Below are 21,802 nucleotides of genomic sequence, written 5' to 3'. Positions count from 1 at the left end.
TTTCTAACAAGACAAGAAAATTTCTTTCTGATACATTTTTCAACACAGAAATAGCTGCGTCGTAGCCATATTGAAGGTTTCATAATTTCCAAGATGCACGTGAACACAACACAGCGCGGTCATTTGACAGAGTTCCGCGGGAAATTCAGAGGCATTTCGACGCTTGATTTTCATTTTGAGCTAAAAACAAACCAAACCAGGCAAGACAAATACGACAAAACACGATTTAACGAAGATTTGTCACACATTAGAGGTGGTGGACGTTTGTAGGTGGCCTGCCCATCAAAATGGTGAGTTATTTTGTTGTCCCTTGTAACGTTTGGACGAGGTTCGAGCTGGAATTCCACTTAAGTCATATGTTAAAGAATAAACTTACAACAAATTCAAACGTTTTACTCTAATGGCTTATATTATTGAATTGTTGAAATTATTTCTTAAGTTTATGGACTGTAAAAAGTATTGATAAGGTCAAACATTCTGAGAAAATTGTTGCGGATTGGACAGTCGTCGTAAATGGATGCTGCCTGTCGCAAAAATTGTCGTCTCGACACAGAATTTCATTTTACGTCCCTAGTGGATGAGTTTATATTTTCAACGTAATATTAAATAATAATAAAAATACTTTTGTTAAATTAGTTTTATAATTATTAAGGGGCTTTTTGTACAAGGTTTAAATTTAGTAGGTTGAAGTTTCCACAGTTTTGTTACTTCTTCAAGGTTAACCATAAATAATGTGTTTAACAGTATTTGTGATTTTGAGTGTATTATTTGTGATATTGACATTTGTATTATCATTACTGTGTTTCAGTCCAAAAAGAAAGGATTAAGTTTTGAGGAGAAGCGAAGTCGCATGATGGAGATTTTCTTTGAAACCGTCAGTAATATTTTGTGATTTATACAAAAAGAAGGTTGTTGTCTCCAAAATAAATCACAAAACTGTTTTCTTTTTTTGTAGAAGGATGTTTTTCAGCTGAAAGATATTGAGAAGATTGCCCCGAAAACAAAGGGAATCCGTAAGTTAAAAATCCATGATTGGACCTCGCCCCAAAAAAAGCCTTTTAATCAAATACAAATTGCTATGGGCTTTCCTCCTTTTTACAAGTGAGCCGGAGACTCTTTTAAGCAGCAGTGCTACACCATGTAGCAAAACCACAGCACTCCAGTCTGTAAAATTGCCTTTACTTCAACAATAACAATGTAGATGTTCGGGCTGGGCTGTGATTAAAAGCACATGTTTTGGCGCTCCTTACTCGGGCATGATGTTGTTACTTAATGACGATGGGGAGAGAAGGGGAAGAGTTTTTTTTCTGCACCCCTTCCGAGCTAGTGTAGCTCTGAACAGAACGCTGCCATTTTTTTTTTTTTTTCTTTTCCTCAAAGTGTCACATTTCAGATGTCATTCTGGCTCTGCTACATTCTCTCCAAGTGGCTGACAGGCCGCAGATGTTTTTGCTTTGTTGATGTTCGAGAGGCACATGCATTTATTATCGTTTTATTGACTGTGCAGACGTTTTTGCTGCTGGTGTGCATCTACATTGCAAAATGCATGTTTATATTCTTATTATAATAATAATAAAAAGCTAAGCATGCCTAACTTCTTTCGTATCCTGCAAGCTACTACTCAACAACCAATCATGTTGCGTCTTTGATGTCTTTCAGAGGCCATGACGGTGAAGGATGTGCTGAAGAGCCTGGTGGACGACAACATGGTGGACTGTGAGCGCATAGGCACGTCCAACTACTACTGGGCCTTCCCCAGCAAAGCTCTGCACGCTCGCGAACTGAAACTGGAGGAGCTGGACAAACAAGTGAGCACACTTTAAAAAAAAAATAGATCATGAATGAGGTTTGATAGTACTTTTATTTATGATAACCATTATGTTTAGTTCATAGTGTGTGCAATCTTCTAATTCAGGATTGTCTTCGCTCAAAAGGTGTCTGAGGCAAAGCAGCGGCAAATTTCCCTGCAGGACGCCATTGGAAAAGCCAAAGAAGGACGGCAGGATACAGTAACAAAGAATCTTTTTGAGCATGTGAAACTTTTTAGTATCTTCACAAGCTGAATGTGTGTGTGCAGAAAGAGAGAAGCACCATGCTGAAGGAGCTTCAAGCGCTGAAAGACGAGCGAGCTCAGCTGCAGACCGAGTTGGACAAGTACAAGGAGTGTGACCCGCAAGTTGTCGAACAGATGAGTGAGTACTAGCCTAGCCCGATATTAAGTATCTTAAAATCTGCAAAAAATATATTGGCAGATATTTTTTTGGGGGGGAGATTTTTTGCCTATTTGTATTTTCTTTTACATAAAAAAAATCTGCCAATTTTTGCAGATGTTTCTTTCAGTTGTAAAATCAAAAATATATGCTAAAGTACAAAGTAAGTGGAAAACAAATGTTACATAACCACCATTGGGATTGTTTGTTAGGTGGAGCGTCTATTCAAATGAGGCGTCTATTATATTAACGACATCTATTAGAAGGATAATAAAAACTGAGGTGATTTCCGTTAACTAGCCCTATTTTTCTCGAAGGGCGTTTATTTTAGTTATAATTGATGGCACACCTCAGTGGCATGGCATTTAGAGTACTTAAAAGTCCACTTGAGGTCGGCGTTGATGATGTAAGAGTACAACGCACCTTGCGACTATTTATCACAAACTACCCTAATAAACTTGGAGGTCAAAGCGTCTATTTGAAGGAATGTCGTGTAGAAGACGGCAACTTCGTGCGAAGCATCAATTACATGACATGCGAGGGAACGTAATGTTCACTTCGCATGATTGACAGACAGACTTGAAGCATCCACGATAAACACTTGCACACTATGGATGCGGTTTTACCTCAAGTTCCTGCAGCTTCATGGTTTTTGTTGACTATTTGGAGTTGGTGGAATGAAAAAAGTCAGTCAGATAAATTCAGACTAAAATTGCAAAACAATGAGGATTTTATTTTATTTTTTTTGTTGCACCGTATTCATTTTAAATAAATAATTAAAAACAATGCGACAGTCGTCCATTATCTCGTTCCCATTTATTGAAGATATAATTAGCCGAGGGCTGATCATCAATTGCTTCAATAATTCAGATTGTTTGGTGACCTAATAAAACGGTTATGTCGCAGTGAGTAATCCACTAACCAGTTTGCCTTTACACGTTTTGCAGGAAAATCAAACGTCGTGGCCAAAGAAGCCGTCTCCAGGTGGACAGGTGAGACATTTATGGGGAATTTTCCGCCACACCCTGCTCGCAATTCATTTCGAGGGAACGTAAATGCCGCTTGTGAAACAATTGACACGTGCAGGCTCGCTCTCTGTTTTTCGATTCCTCAAGTGTAACCGTGCTGACCGTTGACTATTTTGGTCAACCAAGGCCTAGTTAATTGCCGAGAAGGGTCACTATAGAAGATGGGACGGAATGTAAACAGGATTCCATTGATGGTTGGCAAAACCCTAGCAGGACTTCTTTGCCGCCTAAATGGGTTGCTATAGAAACAGAAAGTAAACAAGAGTTCGCGAGTGAAGGGCACAATTCAGTTTGCTGCCTAAAAAGTTTGCTGACGAGGCGTATACATTTTATTTTTTTTTGTATTTCTAGACAACGTTTTCGCCATCAAATCTTGGATTAAGAAAAAGTTTACGTTTGATGACAGCCGCATCGACCAAGCCTTCGGGATCCCCGAGGACTTTGACTACCTGGACTGACTGACTCGGTCCTTCATTTTTGCCAGATGAATCTCATCGCCCCATATTTGACTTTTTGGGCGAAGCCAGACAAAACAAGGGCATCCATTTTGTCGGCTTGCTGTCGAAAAACAGCTTGCACCTGTTAGTCTAAAAAAAAATGGACTTCCTGAGGAGTTCTTTTGTCGTTATTCAGCCATTTTCTATTGTTCTCATCATCGAGTTCCTTTAGTTCCTGGTTGTCCGTTTCTACGCCAGGCCCGTACAAGTCGTGTTTCAGTTCGAGCCAACAAAATGGTCTGTCGCGGCACGTCAGCGATGACTACCGGTGTCTTCTGAGAAGTAGAACAGAACTGCTTGTGTCGTAAAAAGATGTGGATGACTTTTCTTGACGGGGGGCTTTGTAGCTGCACACTGTCCACGTTTGTTTGTTGAAAATGTGCTGCCCTTATGAAGTAGCGCAAGAGAGAGGGAAAATTTTCAATAAATGCCTGAGTGCAAGTTTGTTTGGACACACCCACTTGACACGCTTGTTTGTGTGTTCATGTGTGTGCTTGCCCAACCTGTCTTCAGAGCCGATCGTCATGATGTTTGAATGATTGGGATTCGGGAAAAATGTGAATCGGAATTTCCCAAATTTTTGATTGATGAATTCTATCAATGAAAACGTGTGTTGTTGAAGAGTGTGTGATTATTTGTGGACTGTCACGTGTTCCCATGAGTTGACAATTCATGGACGACGTGACATATTTTTTTTTTATTATTGTGCCGTTTTTCGCGTTCACTTTGGGCGACCACGTCGGCGATGTAGTCGTGCGTGCGCCACTGCGCATGCGCGTGTGGAGTCCACGGAAAGAGGGAGGGACGGAGTACTCGCGGGGGGGGGGCGGGGGTTGAGCAAGCGGCTGTTGCTGTTGTGGCCCGAGATCGAAAGACGCACCGAGCGAGCGAGCGCTGCGGCGGTAGTGTGGCGAAACACAAGGCATGGCGGGGCCGCAGGACTTCCAGCAGGGCAGCTATTGTCACCGGAAGACGTGGCTCAACGTACTACTGGGAATATTGCACTTAATCTTACCGTGCGTGCAGTACGGAGGAGCCCAGAGACAAGGTCCGTCTTCATTTTTTTTTTCCTCCTCTCGTCATGTCAAGTACGCCAAATGTTGATTTGACAGCAGCCTCAAATGGAGCTTTAATACCCCCCTCCATCGCTCTATTTACGCCCACAGACTCATTATTATATTGTTCAACACTAATCGCTCAGATTAGTTGATCAAACAAACGCAACACAAAGGTTTGTTTAGGTGAGCAAGTTGGGTTAGCCGCCGTGCTAACGCTTCCTGCTAACTAGCGAGTCTTTGTCAAAGCGATGCCAAGTCACGTCACACTTGTCGCTTCTTTAAGCGAATACGGTTTATCATGAGCTACTTGAAATACCGCCGATGTCTCTCTCGAGCGCCGCTAAATAAACTTCCCGGCTCACATCTGATCTGATGTGTTGTTTTTCTCGCCCATTCAAAAGCTCTGAGTCAAATGGCCACCAGCGTGGTCGAGGTCTGGCAGCCGGAGGATGCAGACACGCTTGTCCCGCTGCAGGTAAATACAACTTCTTATTTATGCACGTGTGCAAATATTGTTTGTTCGGAAGTAATTTGTTTATTGATTAATTTTACTATCAAAAAGAGTTCCGATCGGGAGCACGTGTGTGACATCTATTGTTTGGCTTGTCCGGTGCACATGTGCACGTTTCCCCCTCCCCACTCTTCCCCTCCATTGTCCGCGCACTCCATTGACTATTATCGCAATTTTATTTTTGCATACACATTATGCATGTGTAATTAATGCAAATGTCCGATACATGCCATGCAAACGGAGCCTTGTGCCCCCCTCCGCCATGCGGCTGCACGCACCCCATGTTCCCAGTTTGCACTCCATTATGGAGGGTGCAATTGCGCATGGAGGGCAGGCGACCCCACGACACTTTGCAACTCCACAATATTAGGAACACATGTACATCCTGCTTTTGATTAAAACAAAGTTGATTCTGCACATAATCATTGTGCAATACTGTTTACAGCCATGATATTTTTTTTAATAACGTTTGTTTGATTCGTTATCATAAAGTACAACTTTGTAAAGGAGCAATAAAGATCCGCTTTTAATATTATTGGGTTATAGTGGAAATGTTTGCCGACACGCGTGTGATTATTCAACTTAGCTAAATAAAGAAACTTTGACTATTTTTGGTATTTAATATCCTTGGATGATAGCTGATTGTAAATGATGATACAAAAAAGGAGTGTCATTTAAATGACTCACTCTGCAACGATAAAATGTGTGAGTGAGCGAGCGATTACGCAAGCGCACGTTAACCGATAACTTCCAGCGAAGTCGCCAGCTGACTGTCGTACCTGAGGGAGGTGTGGAATTTGGAAGGGGGGCGGGGTCTTTTGTAAATACTAGACTCATGCGTGAGTCGCCCACTTTGTTACTCATGTTCTCAGACGTCTAATTGGTCTCTTATGTGTTCTTATGACAATTAGTGGGGGTTAAATGCTAATTAAAACAATAATTAAATGTTAATATGCATGCAACATGTTTTCCCACCGGTGAAATTGCTTAGACATGCGTGCAAAATGGAGGTTGATTAGCGTGCTTGACTTGAAAACTTTCCTCCACTGTCAACGGGGAAATACTTTTCTGCGTCTTCAGCATATTTGCAGGCAGCGACGACACAAGTTGTCATTGTTGCGCTACATCAGCTGCTCTTGTGCTCACTTAATCTATAAGAATGTGACAAAATTGTTTTCTTGGCCTCAAATATTTTGCCCGCCCAAAAAAAATATCACATTTTAGACACCAGGCGGAGGTCTTAACAATTCTCTCTCGTTCGTAGATGGAAAAGGGGCCAAGAAAAGACGAGCTTCCACTTCAAGACAGGTAGGTTGGTTAACAATGCAAAACTAACTAGCAGACCTTAAATACACCCCGTCGACATGGGGGCAAGACACAAAGAATGTCAAAGCAGGTTCTTCATTCGAACTTGGCCTGTGATCATACTGCGGCTTGTTGTTTTGAATTAGAAAAAAAGCTCGCTCACCTGTTTCTGAATAAACCAGTTTCCCAGTTCTTGATCCAAATACCTTTTTTTTTTTTTTTTTTTGCATATTCCAAATATTTCTCAATGTGCTGCAGTCTGCTTGTAATTGTGTTTGCGACGGGCCTTGCCCTGCATTCTGGCTATGTTGTTTATATTATTGGGGGGGGGGGGGGGGTTACGGTGGGAGTTTGGGGGCCTGGGTAAGAGAGAGGCACAGAACAGAATTCCTGACTAATTTTAGAAGTCCTTAAAAGAAAATGGAGGGGAGGTCCGTCGTTCCCAGCTGCTCCCCCTGCAAGAGAATGCTTTTTTTTTTTTTTTTCCCTCCATCGATGGAAATATCAACAATCAGCATCACGATGAGTCCATCCCCGGGGGCATCTCTTGGGTTTTCTCATGAACTTCAAATGGGGTGACCCTACTTTGAAACGCTAAACCTGTCTGGAAACCTTAATGACCTCGTAAAGTGGTTTCGGAGATTAGTTTCGACATGCTTGAAATGAAAATGTTTTTTTTAAAGCGCAGCCCTTGTTAAAACTCGAAGCCACGCCTGACCCAAGTGTGAAAGCCTTAACCCTGGGCTTGACAGCCAAGACACAGTCAAGGAATGCCACCGGGGTTTATTAGAACTAATAAGAACTAACAAACTTAATAAAACGACCAAAAGTCAATAAGAAAAGGAAAACTCAGCATAATTCAAATTCTAAAAGTCTTCTCACCTCATCCGAAATCGGTTAAGAGATTCTCGTTCCCATCCAAAGCTGCCGAGCGGCGCCGGGTGTCTGCTTTTAACCTCGGGGAGGTGACAAGCGCCTCATTGACCTTGACGCGTGACCTCTCACGTGCCCGTCTTATCAGCCACTCGCCACTCAGCCGAGCGGAGAGGCGTCACTTAGCGCCTCCGTCACCTGAGACGTTGGGCACAACCCTTGGCCGCTCTCTCACTCACACGCTGTTGCTAACCAAAACAGCAGCACGTAGTTCATAAGCAATTATTTTCCCCAAGGGGAGAGGGAGTGAGAGAAGAGAAAAAGTCTTTTCCTTCTCAGCTTGAGCCCGTTCCAAAGTCGACATCATTTAGCACCTCGTCTTTTGTTATCTTCACCCCCTCACAACTTGTGCCAGATGACCGTCGGTGTGCAAGGAGCTGCTTTTACTTTCACTATGCTTCCCCGTTTCGAACAAGGGGATATGCGCAGTCAGCCCCCCCCCCCCCCTCGCTCACCCTCGTGTGCATTTTTAACCATGTTTGGACTGCTCACTCTGTTTAAAGGAAGTGCCAGTGAAGGAACTGTGCAGCTGCACTTAGCGTACGCTAACCATTAGCCGCAGCGACTTGTGACGTCAGCAAAATGCGGCTAATTTGCTTTTGGGAAAGTGTTTGAGTCCATCAACAAAGTTTGACCCACTTTTTAAATCAGCTGCTGCCGGCTTGTTGCTAACATGCTAATCGTTAGCCTGCGCGATAAGTTGCCGACTATTTCTCATGCCAAATTCATGTAACTCTCCTCTAACACGTCGTTCTTCTCTCCAATAGCTCGTCCGTATTTCATTCGGAGGTTGGGAGGCCGTTGCATTTCCAACCTCCGATATTAAAGTTCGGGAATCAGTAAGTCACACACTTCCTGCTCTACACAAATGCCCAAAACCTTACAAATATATATTTTTTTTCCTTTCATCACTCATTGTCCGTGGTCTCTTCCTTAGGCCGCTGTGGCTGCCGAGAGCCGAAACCATAAATGTCCACAACCCCAGCCTGGAGCTTCCCGTGACACTGCTGTCTATGTTTACGTCCAGCAGGCACTTTCACATACCTTCCTCGCACAGAAGAGTGAGCGAGCGAGCCAGCGAGCCTGCTTCATATCGCCTTGACTCCCCATTCTCCGGCCTCTTGAAGTGACATTTGCTTTATTTATTTTTTTCTTCCAGGTCATCCCCCCCAGAGGGAAAACATCTTTTAAACTCATTTTCCTCCCATCCGAGGAGGGCAACGTAGAAAACACGTTATTTATAAACACATCAGCCCACGGGCTGCTTTCATATCAGGTCAGTGGACTTTTGTGTGATTTCTTAGAAAGAAAGAAAAAAAAAATTGAATTTTATTGAAAAGCTCCACTCTTTGGGTTTGCTTTGTTGTGGAACTGTGCTAAACTAATATTAATAATCCCCCCCCCCCCCCTCCTCTCAGGTCTTTGGTGTCGGTGTCCACCAGGGCTCGTTAAAATCTGTCCAACGAAAGGACAGCGAGTTGGTGTTCCCGCATATCCAGAGCATCAAGTTGACCCAAACTCAGGTATGCACGTTTCCTAAAACGCTTTTTTTGTCGTGCAAAAACTCAATTAAAAAAAAGAAAAAGTGTCGCGTCAGCAGCTCGGATGACACAACACAGTCCGGCGTGCACAAGCGCTCACTTGAACTGATATCCGACACCGACGCTGCTATAATTAGCAATATAAATGACACCCCAAGGGAAAAGGGTGTGTGGCTGTGTTTATTTATTTATTTATTTATTTATTTTATGAGAGAGTGAAAGTCTGCGCGCGTTTAAGGGATGTAAAAGTCAAGACGAAAGCCACGCAAGAGGAAGTAGCCTGGCAGTGTCACTCTTGCTGCTCAGTACGTCCGCATTTCTGCTTCTGCTTTCAAAAAAAGGCTCTTACGTAACCTTACTGTACTCCATTGACACTCCTTATCGTACGCAAAATCATCCAGACTTGCCAGACCAGTATTTATACAATGTTATGCAACAATTATGCAGATTTTAAAGTCATGTGGCTTCAACAAGTTGTGTTTAAATCCATGTATTTTCATACTGACTTACCCATACTGGAAAAAAAAAAAAATCTGACTTTGAATCCCAGAGCATTTGTGTTTGTTACTCGTGCAGGAAGATGTGTCCAACATCACCATTCTGGGTCTTCTGCTGGAGTGCAGCCTGCCCAAGAGTTTGTTCATCACATCACAGGTACCGGTGGATTTTTTTTTTTTTATTCTGCGTAGTATTGTCCAAAAATTCTCGTGCTTGGGAAGCCTCACCGGGCGTCTTGCCAACACACCCACGCAGGGTTCCTGCCTCCAGAACGAGGAGCGGCTCAGCCTGCAGCTGGACCTGTCGGCACGCGGCGAGCAGCCCGCCGATCTGGACAAGCTCAAGCCTTACGTCCTTGAGCACATCCTGTTGCTGCTCACGGTCCCCGCTGACGGACAGGCCGCACTCGGTGGGTGTCTTCCTTGTCGTGCCCTGGAGAGGGAGAAAAAAAAAAACATGCATTGCTTGCTTTTGTACTGAATTAGTTTTAGCGTGTCATTTATTTCTGTCATTTCTGCTGCAGGGGAACCAAAAATAGGAGTTTATATGCAAAATTCCGGAAGCAAAAGGCTCTACATAAAGGTGACTTGTTTGTGTTTGGGGGACTGATTCCAAATCCAAATGCATGTTTGACGCTTCTCTGTGTTTTGAATCCGCCCACCCAGGACATGCAGTTGCTATCCAAAGTGGACGCCGCTCTGGAAATCAATCGAGTTCTTCTGCGTTCAGAAGCCAAAAACTTTACCGAAGTGGCCACCCTCACCTGCAGAGGTCCAAACTTTTCCCCTTGCCCCTTTCTCGCTCACAGTTTATTCACCGATCTGTTTTTCCACGCCGTTCCAGGTTCCGGCCACGGAAGCAAATGCGTTCGTCATATCAGCGTAAAGGTGCTCGGCAACCAGATGACGCACAACCTGGCCGGATTACATATCGCGCACAGGTAACACATTCCAATATGGCCATCAGCCGGACGGTTCTGACACGCACCCGGCCGCAGGTGGAGCACGGAGGACCTGTCCAGCCTTTTCCAAGTCAAACAAAAAACCACAGAGCAGGTGGAACTGTGGCTGACCAACCCGTTCCCGCTGCCGCTCACCGTGACCGGCGCTCGTCTCTCTCCCAAACTGCAGGGGGCGATGAAGGTGCGCCGTTTGGGAAAACGATTTGATGCTGACTCAGTGTAGTCGACAGCAATTTTTTCTTTCCGCCCGCCAGGTGTTGAACTTCGGCGGCCCGCTAACAGTGCCGCAGGGCTGTTGGTCCATCTTGTCCCTCCGGCTCTCGGACCGGGCGCCGCCGGCCGGTCACTCCCTCACGCTCGGCCTCAACACCCAAGTGGGGGCATCCGTGCGCGTCCCTCTCTCCTTTCACGCCGACCCTTCCGAGGTAGGAAAATCGTCAACTGGCGTCGCGGAAGCCACATTGAGTCGTTGGTTCTCTCCCGTCTCAGCAGGGAGACTTGGTCTTCGAGTCCGAGCGAGAGTGCCGACGACCGTGCCCGCTCAAATTGTCCGAAGCAGGTGAGGCCTGAAAATAAGTCTTTGAAATCAGACGCTCGGTTACGATTCATCGAATTCTGCTTGGCGTCCAGATCGCTCAGAGTGGCAACGCACGCTCCTGCCGGACTTCTCGCGCTCCTCCTGGACGCTTGATAGCAAGCTGGCCGGCCAACTCTTCTCCCGCTGGCAGAAGAATAAAGACAAGCTGCCTTGCAGGTCAGCGTCAACAAATGGCTAGATGCAATTCTGTTTTCAAAATATAAAATGCTTTATTAGCGGCTTGTTTCCATGTTTCAGGTGGCCCAGACTCCCCACGGAGACGTCGTCACCACTGGATTTTGGCGCCACGCCCATTAACGAGAGCAAGGTGAGTGACCAATCGCTGGCGTCGTAACATGAAACAAATGGTGAGAAATTAAATTTGGGTGTTGTAGGTGAAAACGTTGCTGCTGAAGAACCCTTCGTCATCTGTGGTTTCTGTGGAGATCCAGATTATTTCCCTCTATCCTTCCCCACTTGGAGCTTTGGACGTTCTCACCAAATGGTACAACAGCGTAGTGGGGTTTTTCTTTTTTTTTTTTTCCTTCACCTTTTCTAAATAGCAGTTTTCTTTTGCAGGTTTGACATCAGCCCCCTGGCGGTCAACATCAGTACTGCAGAGTTCTCATTGTTGAATGTACCACCCAGGGTGAGCTTAAAAAAACTAAACATTATTCCTCGTTGCTTTCATTGCATTCCTCGATAACTTCTCGCCCGTCTTCAAGGCGAGCGAGGATGCGGAGACCCCAAGAGGTGACGGCGTCCTGCGCTTGCTGCTCCAACCGTGGGAATCCCGGGAAGTGGCCGTCGTGTTTACGCCGTCCGAGCACAAGCCCACCACCACCATCCTGATCATCAGGTACGCAGAGCTACAAGCCAGTCTAGTGGTCCAATTTAGACAATCAGAGCTCTGACGTCTTATCTAAGGAGCTTCAAATGTGGTCTCAGTTTGTGTGTGTACATTTTCAGGAACAACCTGACCGTGTTTGACATGGTAACGGTGAGGGGCCACGGGGCCAAAGAGCTGCTGAGAGTTGGCGGCAAGCTCCCCGGTCCGGGGGCTTCCCTGCGATTCAACGTTCCTCAGTCCACTCTGATGGAGTGCAGAGATGGTGAGGGCTCCATTTTTTTTTTTTTTTAATCATGAATGGATTGTAACGGTTCATCCCGTCCGTAGCTGGCCTGCGCGGCAACAACAAGCCGCTCTTCGCCATCCGCAAAAGCTTCAAAGTGGAGAACGCCGGCGAGCTGCCCCTCACCGTCACGTCCATGAACGTCAACGGTTACAAGTGTCAGGGCTTCGGCTTCGAGGTGCTGCAGTGCCGCTCCTTCAGCCTCGAACGCAACGGCTCGGCCGAGATTACAGTAGCGTGAGTCGGACTCGCTACTTCCTGTTTTTTGTCTGGCAGGCTAAAAGCAAATGTCGCGCAATGTCAGCAAACTTGTTTGATTGCTCCCGTCCAGGTTCACGCCGGACTTCACGTCGTCCTGGGTGATCCGCGACCTGGTGCTGGTGACGTCGCGCGGCACCAGCTTCCCGTTCACCCTCAACGTGACGTTGCCCCACCACATGCTGCCCCTGTGCGCTCAAGTTGTCCCGGGCCCGAGCTGGGAGGAATCCTTCTGGGTGGTCACGCTTGTCTTCACCTGGTCAGTTGCTACTTGACATTTAAGTTAGCGGTTAGCGTTGGCGGACCTCCAACTTCATTGTGTGTGTCTTTCCAGTTTCTCCTTGTTGGGCGTGTGCTTGATGGCTTTCCATCAGGCGCAGTACATCCTCAGCGAGTTCTCCGTGCCGGCCATCCGGAGCAACCACAACTCCAACTTGTCCCGCGACAACGCCCCCGTCAACAACATCACACCCAACGGTGTCAAGTATGTTGGGGTTTTTTTTTTTTTTTCTCCACCATCTTGCTTACACAGAACAAAAGTTGTTTACATACTTAAATTGTGTCTTTTTTTTCCCCCTCTCAAGTAAACCCAAGGGTAGTTGTAAGAGCTACGTGGACTCGTGTCACACCTCGGATAAGGGCAAAGGTCGCGGTTCCCCGGCGCTGTCCAACAGGCCCGCTCAGCGTCCTCAGTCGTCCAAGAAGAGCTCCTCCGGCGCCCCGTCGCAACCCCTAAAGAAACACAAGGTGTCCCTTTACTACGGCAAGTACAAGACCAGCGCGGCCGCCGCGCCGTCGGCGCCCATGGACGAAGAGCACGAGGAGCGTGAGGAGTACGAAGAACCGGTACCCGAAGCGCCTCTGACGCCGGACCCAGACGTGTCCAACAACAACGAACCGTCGTTTGTCAGCGAGATGGCCAAAAAAGCGCCGGCGGACTTGAAAGTTGAAGACAGCGTGCCAGCAGCCATTATGTTTCCCGTGGAAATTCCTGCTGGCTTCCCGCAAAACGTCACGCTCGGTCCCGGACCCAGGCCGGGCCTCCTGCTGTGTAAGCCCGTGGAGATGAATCACGCCGAGGCGCCTGACGCCGAGCTACAGGTCAGCGCGTTGAATTTGTGTTGTCTGATTTACGTTGGAAACAGAAAAACATTTGAGCGTAACCAAACTATTGCACTGAAAATGTCAGTGCTGCTCTTTACTTGCAATCAAACTATTGTTATTTTCTCTTACAGTTAAGGGAAGACAACAAAGACCCCCCCAAAAAGGCAGCAATTGCCGACACGGGCAGTAGTGGTAGTAGTAGTAATCTTAGTAATAATAATAATAAGGGAAAGAAAAGTCGCCGGAAGACGGATTGTGTCTCAAGGTAAGCCGCCCGCCAGTCGTTTTTCTCCTCGTGGCTTTTTCTCGTCGCTAATTGTCTCGGTTGGAACTTTGCAGCGCTCCAGAGCAAAAAACACTGCTGCTTCCGGAGAGGCAGCCCGATTGGAGCGCGGCGGACCGCAACCCGACGGCGTCGCGCACCAAAAACCGCTGCTGCAACGCCCCGGCGGTCGAAGCTCCCAAACCCGGACCGCGTGCCGACAACGCCGTCAGACAAAACGGTGGGCAAAGCTTCCCTCTCTTGCCCGCACGCTCAATCGTATTCGACGGCGGGACTTTCATCGCGGCTGTTTTATTCGGACTCCGGCAGGCGCCTGCCCCGCCCGCAGTCGGCGAAAGTGCGTGGCCGAACGGCGCGCGTGCGAGTCGGGCTCGGACTCGGGCAGCTCGTCGGGCAGCGTGCGGGCCAGCAGGGGGAGCTGGGGCAGCTGGAGCAGCGCTAGCAGCGTGGAGGGCGACAAGGAAGCCAGACACGCCTGCGCGACTTCATCCAGAAAAAGTACACGCACAAAAACATTTCATGAAGTGGCAAGTCATGACGTGGTCCCACGTTTTACGAACTGCTTTTTTTTTTTTTTACCCTCCAGGGGATCCGATGCAGTATAACATGTACACAGCAGAGCGAGACGCCTACCAGCCTGCAAACGCCAACTGCAAACCCTTCAAGTATTTAATGACTCACGTTAAAAGTGGCTCCTCATGCTCCCCCCCCCCCTTTTAAATTGTAACTGTCACGTGTTCCAACCAGCAGCGTGTACCGTAAAGACCAGTGCCAAAGTCCCGACCCGGCCGTGTCCAGCTTCGCCCCGAGTTTTGCCGCCGTGGCCGCAGGAGTGGAGAGGAACACGGGTAACCAGGCCGTCCAAAACATCCTTGCATGTGAAAATCTTTGTAGCTGATTTTTATTTTCTTTTTCCCCAAGACCTGACGTGTCACTTCCGGCCCGAGGAAACGTGGTCGGCACCGTCGGTTCCGCTCACCAACGAGTTCCGGTACAACACCAGCACCGCCGAAGCGCTGCCCTTCATCCCTCAGACGACCTCGCCAAGGCCGTATAACGGGTACGATGCCATCCCGACACTTTTGGAAGAACCCGTCACCAACTGTGTGCGTGTACGTAATATTTTTTGTTTGTCTCTTCCCGCAGGTTTGCATGGCGAAGTGGCAACAACCACTGCAGCAATCCGTACGCCTACAGCGAGGACGGCTGCTACATCGGTACGCAAACCTTCACATTGGCGCGTGTGCTCACTAACCACACATCCTCATTTAAGCCTCGTGTGACCGTCCCCACAGGAAACGCGGCGATGCAGGCGGGATTTCCTCATCAAGAGTGCCACGCCGTCCCCCCCGCCAGTCAGGCGGGCTGGAGTGAGCAACATACCCAAGAATCCCCAGGCTCCACTTGGGACTCTGCCGCCTGCGTGGGCACCAAGGTGACCGTCTTCACAATCACACGTTTTCATATTCACCATACATTGTCAGTCGCTAAAAAAAATTCGAAACAATCAATTTGGCTTTGACGCGCTTTAACGAAGAACCGGTGGTTGGGCAGCCTTTTTTCTCAGGCACCCGCAGCCTGTCGCCCATGTCCAGCCTGTTTGGCTCCATCTGGACGCCGCAGAGCGCCCCCTACCACCACCACGGCCACCTGCAGCACGAGCGCTCGGCGCCCATGTCGCCGGCGTCACCCATGTCGCCGGCGTCACCCGTCACGCCGCCGCATTCGCCCTTCGCCCGTGAGACGGCAGAGGCGCCCGCGTGCGGTGGCGGCGGCGGCGTCCCGTTCTCCAGCTTCAACCCGTTCGGCCCTCACATGAACTTGGACATCTGGAACTCCTCGTCCAATCGCAGCTCCAACTCGCAGCTATCCAACGACTCGGGCTACTGCGGCGACGTTTAGAAAGAAAGAAAAACAACCATGAGAAGAAAAAAAAAAAGCATCACAATAATTGCAAAAACATATAGAACACGTATACCACCAAGTAAAAAAAATGAATGTTCTTTTATCAATAATGGGGAAAATGTGAATATTCCTTTTCTTTTATGTTCCCATTTTCAAACGTTGTGGACATTTGTTGTATATTTTTCTAGATGTTTTGCAGTTTTGATCATAGAAAATTAAAAACAAGGTTTTCTACTTGAAAAAGTTTCCATTTTGTTGAATTCGTTTGAAATGCAGCTGTGTTCAGAATCAACTTGGAAATAAATCTTCTCAGACATGACGGCCGTCTTCAAATGGTGAGTAGTTCTTTATTTTAAATTGACAGTTTCGACACAGCTTCTCTGACTTTTGTTTGCCCCCAGAGTTCTGTAAAAGTTTACAAGCCTCACGTCTCCCTCTACTGGCCAACGAAGAGAATGCAGGTAAGTACATTTTTTTTCCAGTTTTGCATGGACTTAAAATCTGTTTGCCAAGTCACATTTGCGCGGTCGGAAACAGAAACATTGTGCTTAATTTTTGTGATCAAATGGACGTAATATTTTTGACAGAAATCAGAAACTATATTGTGTTTACAAGTTTTGTTTGTGTTGTCACCTCTGGGGGGGATTTAAATAACACTAACTTGCTAGAAAAACATATAATTCAGTTAAGGTTTGTGATGATGATGATGAAACAATCTCCAAACTATCATGTGCTTTTAAAGCGATGGAAAAAAGATGACGTCTGCGTATTTATGTGCGCTAGTGTGTACATAGAGCTCGTGTGGCTAAAAGAGCGTGTAATTTGCGATCAGACGGTGGAGTGCGGACATATTGCCGCTATTGATCTTGAGGCCTAAAGTCAACACAGAAGCCAGGATACTGATGACCAGGGGGGGTCCTGATAACACATGCAGACATAAACACAATGTAATTGACTTGTGTTGATTTAGTTGACCCTCTGATGACGCTTTATGACACAGCTACGCTTTTTGGAAATATATGAAAATGTCAAATTGGGCATTTAAATGTATCACTAAAATATCATTGCAAATTAGGAACGAAGAGAAAAGTATCAGACTCAGTAATTATCCAAAAGACAATTTTACTAATTAAAAATGTAATAATTAAACCAATGTAACAATAAATCAACGTTGGATAAATTAATAAAAAGTGTAGATCAAACAAAATAATTAAATGTATTTTGTAAACGGTATAAATAAAAACATATTAAATTTAAAGATAGCAAAAAAAGTTACCAGATTAAATATTAATACCCAGATTAATATTAGCAAAATATATCAAACAAGACTGAGTGAATTATGTACATATAGATTTAAATTAAATATGGTTAAAAATGGATTTAAAATAACGTCTATGAATTGAAGGCACAAAGTGATTTGGTTTACATAATGACAGTTATATAATGATAACGTTGCATAATTAAACCCATAATCATTTTAGCTAATTAGTGTTTCTTAGAATATGTTTTATAAATTATTATTATTATTAAGACATTGGCATCATGTAATTTATACTATAAAGCTTTATATATAGTTTGTGTTGGCTTAATTTCTGCCCTCCTTTAGAGATCAAAATGGCGTGAAATTCGATTTTACGCTCTTTTTACCTTTTAACTACCTCATAAAACCCACGTTTGTTTGTCTATGCGTGTACGTGTGCGTGCCCACGGCAACTTTCCATTGTGCCCCCAGCAGAGCGTCCATTAAGGCGCAGACCCTCTTCCTAGTTGCCGGGCGCTAAAGTAAACAAAAGATTATTTGACCAACACAAATATTTACACCCACTTTGGCTGAGGCGTGCGTATATATACAGTCAGCATTTTTTTTTTTGCCAGCGCAGCGCAGCGCAGCTCACTCACGACGATGGCGACGGGCGTCATGCGCAACTTGCAGCTCCGGGTACCATCCCCGGTCTATTTCCCTCTGGAGGAAGAAGAGGAGGAGAGGTGGTCCACAGATGAAGATGAAGACGAGATGGTTTCGGAGCCCCGGGTCTTGTCGGACCCACAGGACGCGACCGAGCGTCTGCTGAGGTTCGCCGATGTCATCAGCCGCGACGTCCGCCGGTATTTCGGCCGACGCGAGGCTCACGATGTCTACGACGAGGGCAGCGACATCAACGTGGGGCGTCCGGGTTACGACGAGCCGACGGTCGTATCGGCACGCGAGGAGCACCCCTCCTCGGAGCTGGGCCCCCTTGCTGAGCTGTTTGAGTCCCGGGGCAAAGGCCAGGGCCCCCCCATGAACGCAAGGCACCTGCCGCTCAGTTTCTGGAATGAGCCGGACCCTCCGGAGCTTCACGATGGGGACACCCCCCCACGAGACACCCACATGAATTTCAGCCTGGAAAACTCCCAACCGGACTTTAGTGACCTGCTTGCCAACTGGGACCCCAATCCGGACGACGCGGATGTGCTGCATTGACAAAATCTTTTTTTTTATTGTGGCCTTTTATGATCACTGCTGTCACAAATTGTGTCTGTAAAGAGTCCTGAAAGTGCAAAAAATAATAAATTTTACATTTAAATTTTATTTGTAAGTCTTTGTTGTAACAATTGCATGATGGGAAATGTGGCTGTATGTTACGTCCCTCTAAGAAGTATTTTAATATAATTTTAAATATATTAAAAAAATTAGACATCAAATTTGGCGCAAGTATGATAAGAACGAACGAAAGTGGAAGTCAAACATTTTAGTTTGAAGCAGACATTTAAAAAAAAAATTAGGACTACGTAGAAATAAAAAAAAAAAAAACAACTATTAACTATCTGGAGGATGAATGAAAGCAGAAATATGTCCAACTCATACTTAGTATCATTGCCAATGTTGGTCATATTTTCTGGTATTTGATGTTTTCCTTATGACGAAAGCCGTCGTCAAAGAGCTAAAAATAAATAAAATAAAGACGTCTATTGTATTAAAAAGGCACGAAAAGATACGTTTGCTCATCCGAGGCAATTTAAAGAGAGGCCAGAATGAGTCCATTTGATTGGCTAAAAGGCGAGGCCAGTAGAATTGTGCCACACACTCCAAATGATGTCAAAAAGGCTCCGAACGTGACGAGACTTTCCCATACCTCGCAAACATGAGAATGCCAAAGTTAGCGCGAGCGTCCCTGCTCCTGCTGCCGCTCTTACTGCTCCTGCTGGGCTCCTGCGATGAGCACGCTGAGACGGAGAAGAACCACGAAGAGACCCAGAAGGAAGATGAAGAGCCACCCAAGAAGGAGAAGAGCAGCCGGATAGACGAGGACAGAAACGTGATGGTGCTCCATGGCAACAACTTTGCCTGGGCGCTCAACCTGACCAAGTATTTATTGGTGGAATTTTGTGAGTAATACACAAGTCACGTGAAAGGATTTACAATTGATTTGCAATAAAAATATAAGTTAATATTTTTATTTAGATAATTAGCATTTTCAAAGCCATACGCTCCACATTTCTTGGTTCCTTAGTATTCTAATTTACGGTAATCTAAAAAAAAAAAAAAACATTTTAAAAATGATATTTTTATCTAAACAAAACTAGAACGAGTGTTATATTTATTTTGTATTAAAAGAAAAACATTTCCCATTTTGAAATGTATCCTTTATAGCTTTGTAGTATTAAAGAGCTACGTTTAAAGCAAGCAACCCATTGTCCAGATGTTCTGCTGCCTCCACTTTCCCACGTGCTCAGGGAGCAAAGTTTCAGGTCCTATCACCAAAGGGTCCAAAAAAAAGTCACCTAGTCGCGTTTCAACTTTTTTTTTTTTTTTTCCACGCATGTAGATTCCCCATGGTGCGACCACTGCAAGCAGCTGGAGCCCATCTACGCCAAGGCGGCCGCCAAGCTGGCGGACGAGCCCGCCATCGCCTTGGCCAAAGTGGACGCCACCAACGAGAAGGAGCTGGCCGACGAGTTTGCCATCGACAGCTTTCCCGTTCTCAAGCTCTTTGTCCACGGCGACCGAAAGAATCCCATCGACTTCAACGGTACTCAAAAATAAAATCACTATTGTCGCCTAAAGCTAATCAAACTGTTTCTAGGTCAGAGGACAGTCAATGGAATCATCCAGTGGTTGAAGCATCGCAGCGATCTCGGCGCATTGGTCCTGGAAGACGCCGACTCTGCCGCCAGCTTTGTTGACGCCCACAACATCACCGTCGTGGGATTTTTTAAGGTCCGTCCGTCCTCAGCACTTTGAATCTACACGCATGGATGGATCTTCGGATCTTCATACTCCACTTTTCTCACCCAGAGTTTGGAAAGCGACGCAGCCAAGGAGTTTTCCCAGTTGGTCATGGACATGACCGACACGGAGTTTGGCATCACGACATCTCCGGAGGTTTTCCAGAAGTATGAAGTGAAATCTGAGACGGTTGTGCTCTTCAAAAAGGTATGTGGACTTCACAGCATCCTGGAAATAAATAAAAATAAAATGATTCTTGCATTTTTTTTAATAAATTTGGTGGGTGGCAAAATTCGCATAAATTTGCATAAATTGACATAATTATTTTATTTTTTTATTTAGTTTGATGACGAGAGAGTGGACTACGCCTTGTCTGACGACGGCAAGCTGGACAAAAGCAATCTAACCAGCTTCATCCAAGAAAACAGCCTGGAGCTTATCATCCCCTTCACTAAGGAGGTAAACACACGCACACACACACACACACACACACACAATTGGCCTTGATGATGTTTGTTTGTGCAGTCGGGGGATAAGATCTTCAGCTCCAGGATTCGCCTTCACTGCCTCCTCTTCATCAACTCCACGGTGGAGAGCCACACGGCGCTGGTGGACCAAGTCCGGCCCCTGGCCAAGACCCACAAGAGCAAGGTAGCGCTTAATATGGCCGCCAAAGTTGTCGTTGATGTTGTCCAACACGTGGATTTTTGGCTTTAGATGCTGTTCGTTACCATCGACGTGGTGGGCGATGTGTTGTTCGTGCTGGAATTCTTCGGTGTGGTGGTAGCTGACGTGCCGACGGCTCGCATCATTAGCATGGACACGGGCAAGAAGTTCAAAGTGGACACGGCGGATTTCGTCGGCGGCCTGCCGTCATTGTGTCAGGAGGTTCTGGATGGGACGGCCAAGGCACGCACACACACACACGCACACACACACACGTATTGATCTCATTGTAATGGATTTGTTTTGTAACACAGCCATACTATCGCAGTCAAGACGTGCCCGAGGATTGGAATAAAGCACCCGTGAAGGTCCTGGTGGGGAAGAATTTTGAGTCGGTTGCTTTGGATCCAACCAAGAATGTCTTTGTGGAATTTTGTGAGTTCTCCATGAAGCGTCCTCAAAGCATGAACTCAATCCAAATGAATAAAATGACGATTTTTGTCCTCCTTTGCAGATGCTCCTTGGTGTGGCCACTGCAAGGAGCTAGTTCCCATTTGGGACCAGCTGGGTGAGAAGTACGCCGAGCACGAGGACATCGTCATCGCCAAGATGGATTCCACCGCCAACGAGCTGGAGGCCTTCACCATCAGCGGCTTCCCCACGCTGAAATATTTTCCCGCGGGTGGAAAAGAGGTACCGACACACATTTCACTCACTCACACACTCGTACTTGTTTAAGTAGGTTGGTGAGGACTCGCAAGTTTTTCTATTGTCACCTTGCAGCCGGTGGAGTACTCAGGAAACCGAGATCTGGAGACACTGTCAAAGTTTCTGGACAATGGAGGAGTTTTGCCCAAGGAAGACGACGACGACGATAATGAAGCAGTTTGTATCTGCATGCTAACCTCAAAATAATAATCATTATGAGAATAATGAATACAATTTCTTTTTTGTTTTTCAGAAAGCGGTTGAGTCTGTGGAGAAAGCCGACAATGCGACGTTTGGCAAAGATGAGCTTTGATGACATTTTTTTCAACTCAATAAAATTCCTTTGAGGGACAGAAATCAAAGCAGCAGTCAGCACTTTTTTTTCATGTGTATTGACAACTGGCTGATGATGAACG

At 46.1% G+C, this 21,802-nt stretch overlaps 4 protein-coding genes across 7 annotated transcripts; all 4 read left to right on the top strand.

Annotated features, from left to right (window-relative positions):
* The first annotated feature begins 131 nt into the window (after positions 1-131).
* Positions 132-4,200, top strand: mnd1 (meiotic nuclear divisions 1 homolog (S. cerevisiae)). The gene is made up of 8 exons (XM_049720425.2): positions 132-290; positions 809-874; positions 956-1,013; positions 1,660-1,808; positions 1,935-2,009; positions 2,078-2,192; positions 3,158-3,202; positions 3,590-4,200. The coding sequence occupies exons 1-8, from the start codon at positions 288-290 to the stop codon at positions 3,694-3,696; spliced, it is 618 nt and encodes a 205-aa protein (XP_049576382.1). The 5' UTR covers positions 132-287; the 3' UTR covers positions 3,697-4,200.
* A 371-nt stretch (positions 4,201-4,571) lies between these two features.
* tmem131l (transmembrane 131 like) lies at positions 4,572-16,045 on the top strand. 4 transcript variants are annotated; one of them, XM_049720426.2, is made up of 34 exons: positions 4,572-4,783; positions 5,195-5,268; positions 6,569-6,612; positions 8,310-8,381; positions 8,480-8,603; positions 8,702-8,818; positions 8,961-9,065; positions 9,660-9,737; positions 9,837-9,990; positions 10,105-10,163; positions 10,247-10,352; positions 10,425-10,521; positions 10,579-10,723; positions 10,797-10,967; positions 11,032-11,101; positions 11,173-11,296; positions 11,378-11,447; positions 11,515-11,624; positions 11,699-11,768; positions 11,845-11,978; positions 12,089-12,231; positions 12,297-12,489; positions 12,584-12,769; positions 12,845-12,994; positions 13,095-13,611; positions 13,746-13,879; positions 13,954-14,117; positions 14,207-14,395; positions 14,484-14,562; positions 14,648-14,745; positions 14,819-14,957; positions 15,044-15,114; positions 15,193-15,332; positions 15,452-16,045. In XM_049720426.2, exons 1-34 carry the CDS (start codon positions 4,660-4,662, stop codon positions 15,797-15,799), a joined length of 4,599 nt encoding a protein of 1,532 aa, XP_049576383.1. In that variant the 5' UTR covers positions 4,572-4,659; the 3' UTR covers positions 15,800-16,045. The 4 variants fall into 4 exon arrangements, with proteins under 4 accessions (XP_049576383.1, XP_068506823.1, XP_049576378.1 ...); XM_049720424.2 differs by having other exon boundaries at positions 4,573-4,783; positions 14,645-14,745; XM_068650722.1 differs by having other exon boundaries at positions 10,247-10,521; positions 11,035-11,101.
* A 148-nt stretch (positions 16,046-16,193) lies between these two features.
* Positions 16,194-18,369, top strand: LOC125968928 (protein PERCC1). The gene has a single exon (XM_049720494.1). It carries the CDS (start codon positions 17,706-17,708, stop codon positions 18,264-18,266), a length of 561 nt encoding a protein of 186 aa, XP_049576451.1. The 5' UTR covers positions 16,194-17,705; the 3' UTR covers positions 18,267-18,369.
* Positions 18,370-18,868: 499 nt separating this feature from the next.
* pdia2 (protein disulfide isomerase family A, member 2) lies at positions 18,869-21,748 on the top strand. The gene is made up of 11 exons (XM_049720466.2): positions 18,869-19,171; positions 19,612-19,815; positions 19,870-20,003; positions 20,082-20,219; positions 20,355-20,471; positions 20,538-20,663; positions 20,730-20,921; positions 20,993-21,113; positions 21,193-21,371; positions 21,462-21,563; positions 21,640-21,748. The coding sequence occupies exons 1-11, from the start codon at positions 18,928-18,930 to the stop codon at positions 21,697-21,699; spliced, it is 1,617 nt and encodes a 538-aa protein (XP_049576423.1). The 5' UTR covers positions 18,869-18,927; the 3' UTR covers positions 21,700-21,748.
* The last annotated feature ends 54 nt before the right edge of the window (positions 21,749-21,802 follow it).

The sequence above is a fragment of the Syngnathus scovelli genome, chromosome 5 (assembly GCF_024217435.2).
Source record: "Syngnathus scovelli strain Florida chromosome 5, RoL_Ssco_1.2, whole genome shotgun sequence".
NCBI classification, from domain to species: Eukaryota; Metazoa; Chordata; class Actinopteri; order Syngnathiformes; family Syngnathidae; genus Syngnathus; species Syngnathus scovelli.
This window is presented reverse-complemented; position numbering and strand designations above follow the sequence as displayed.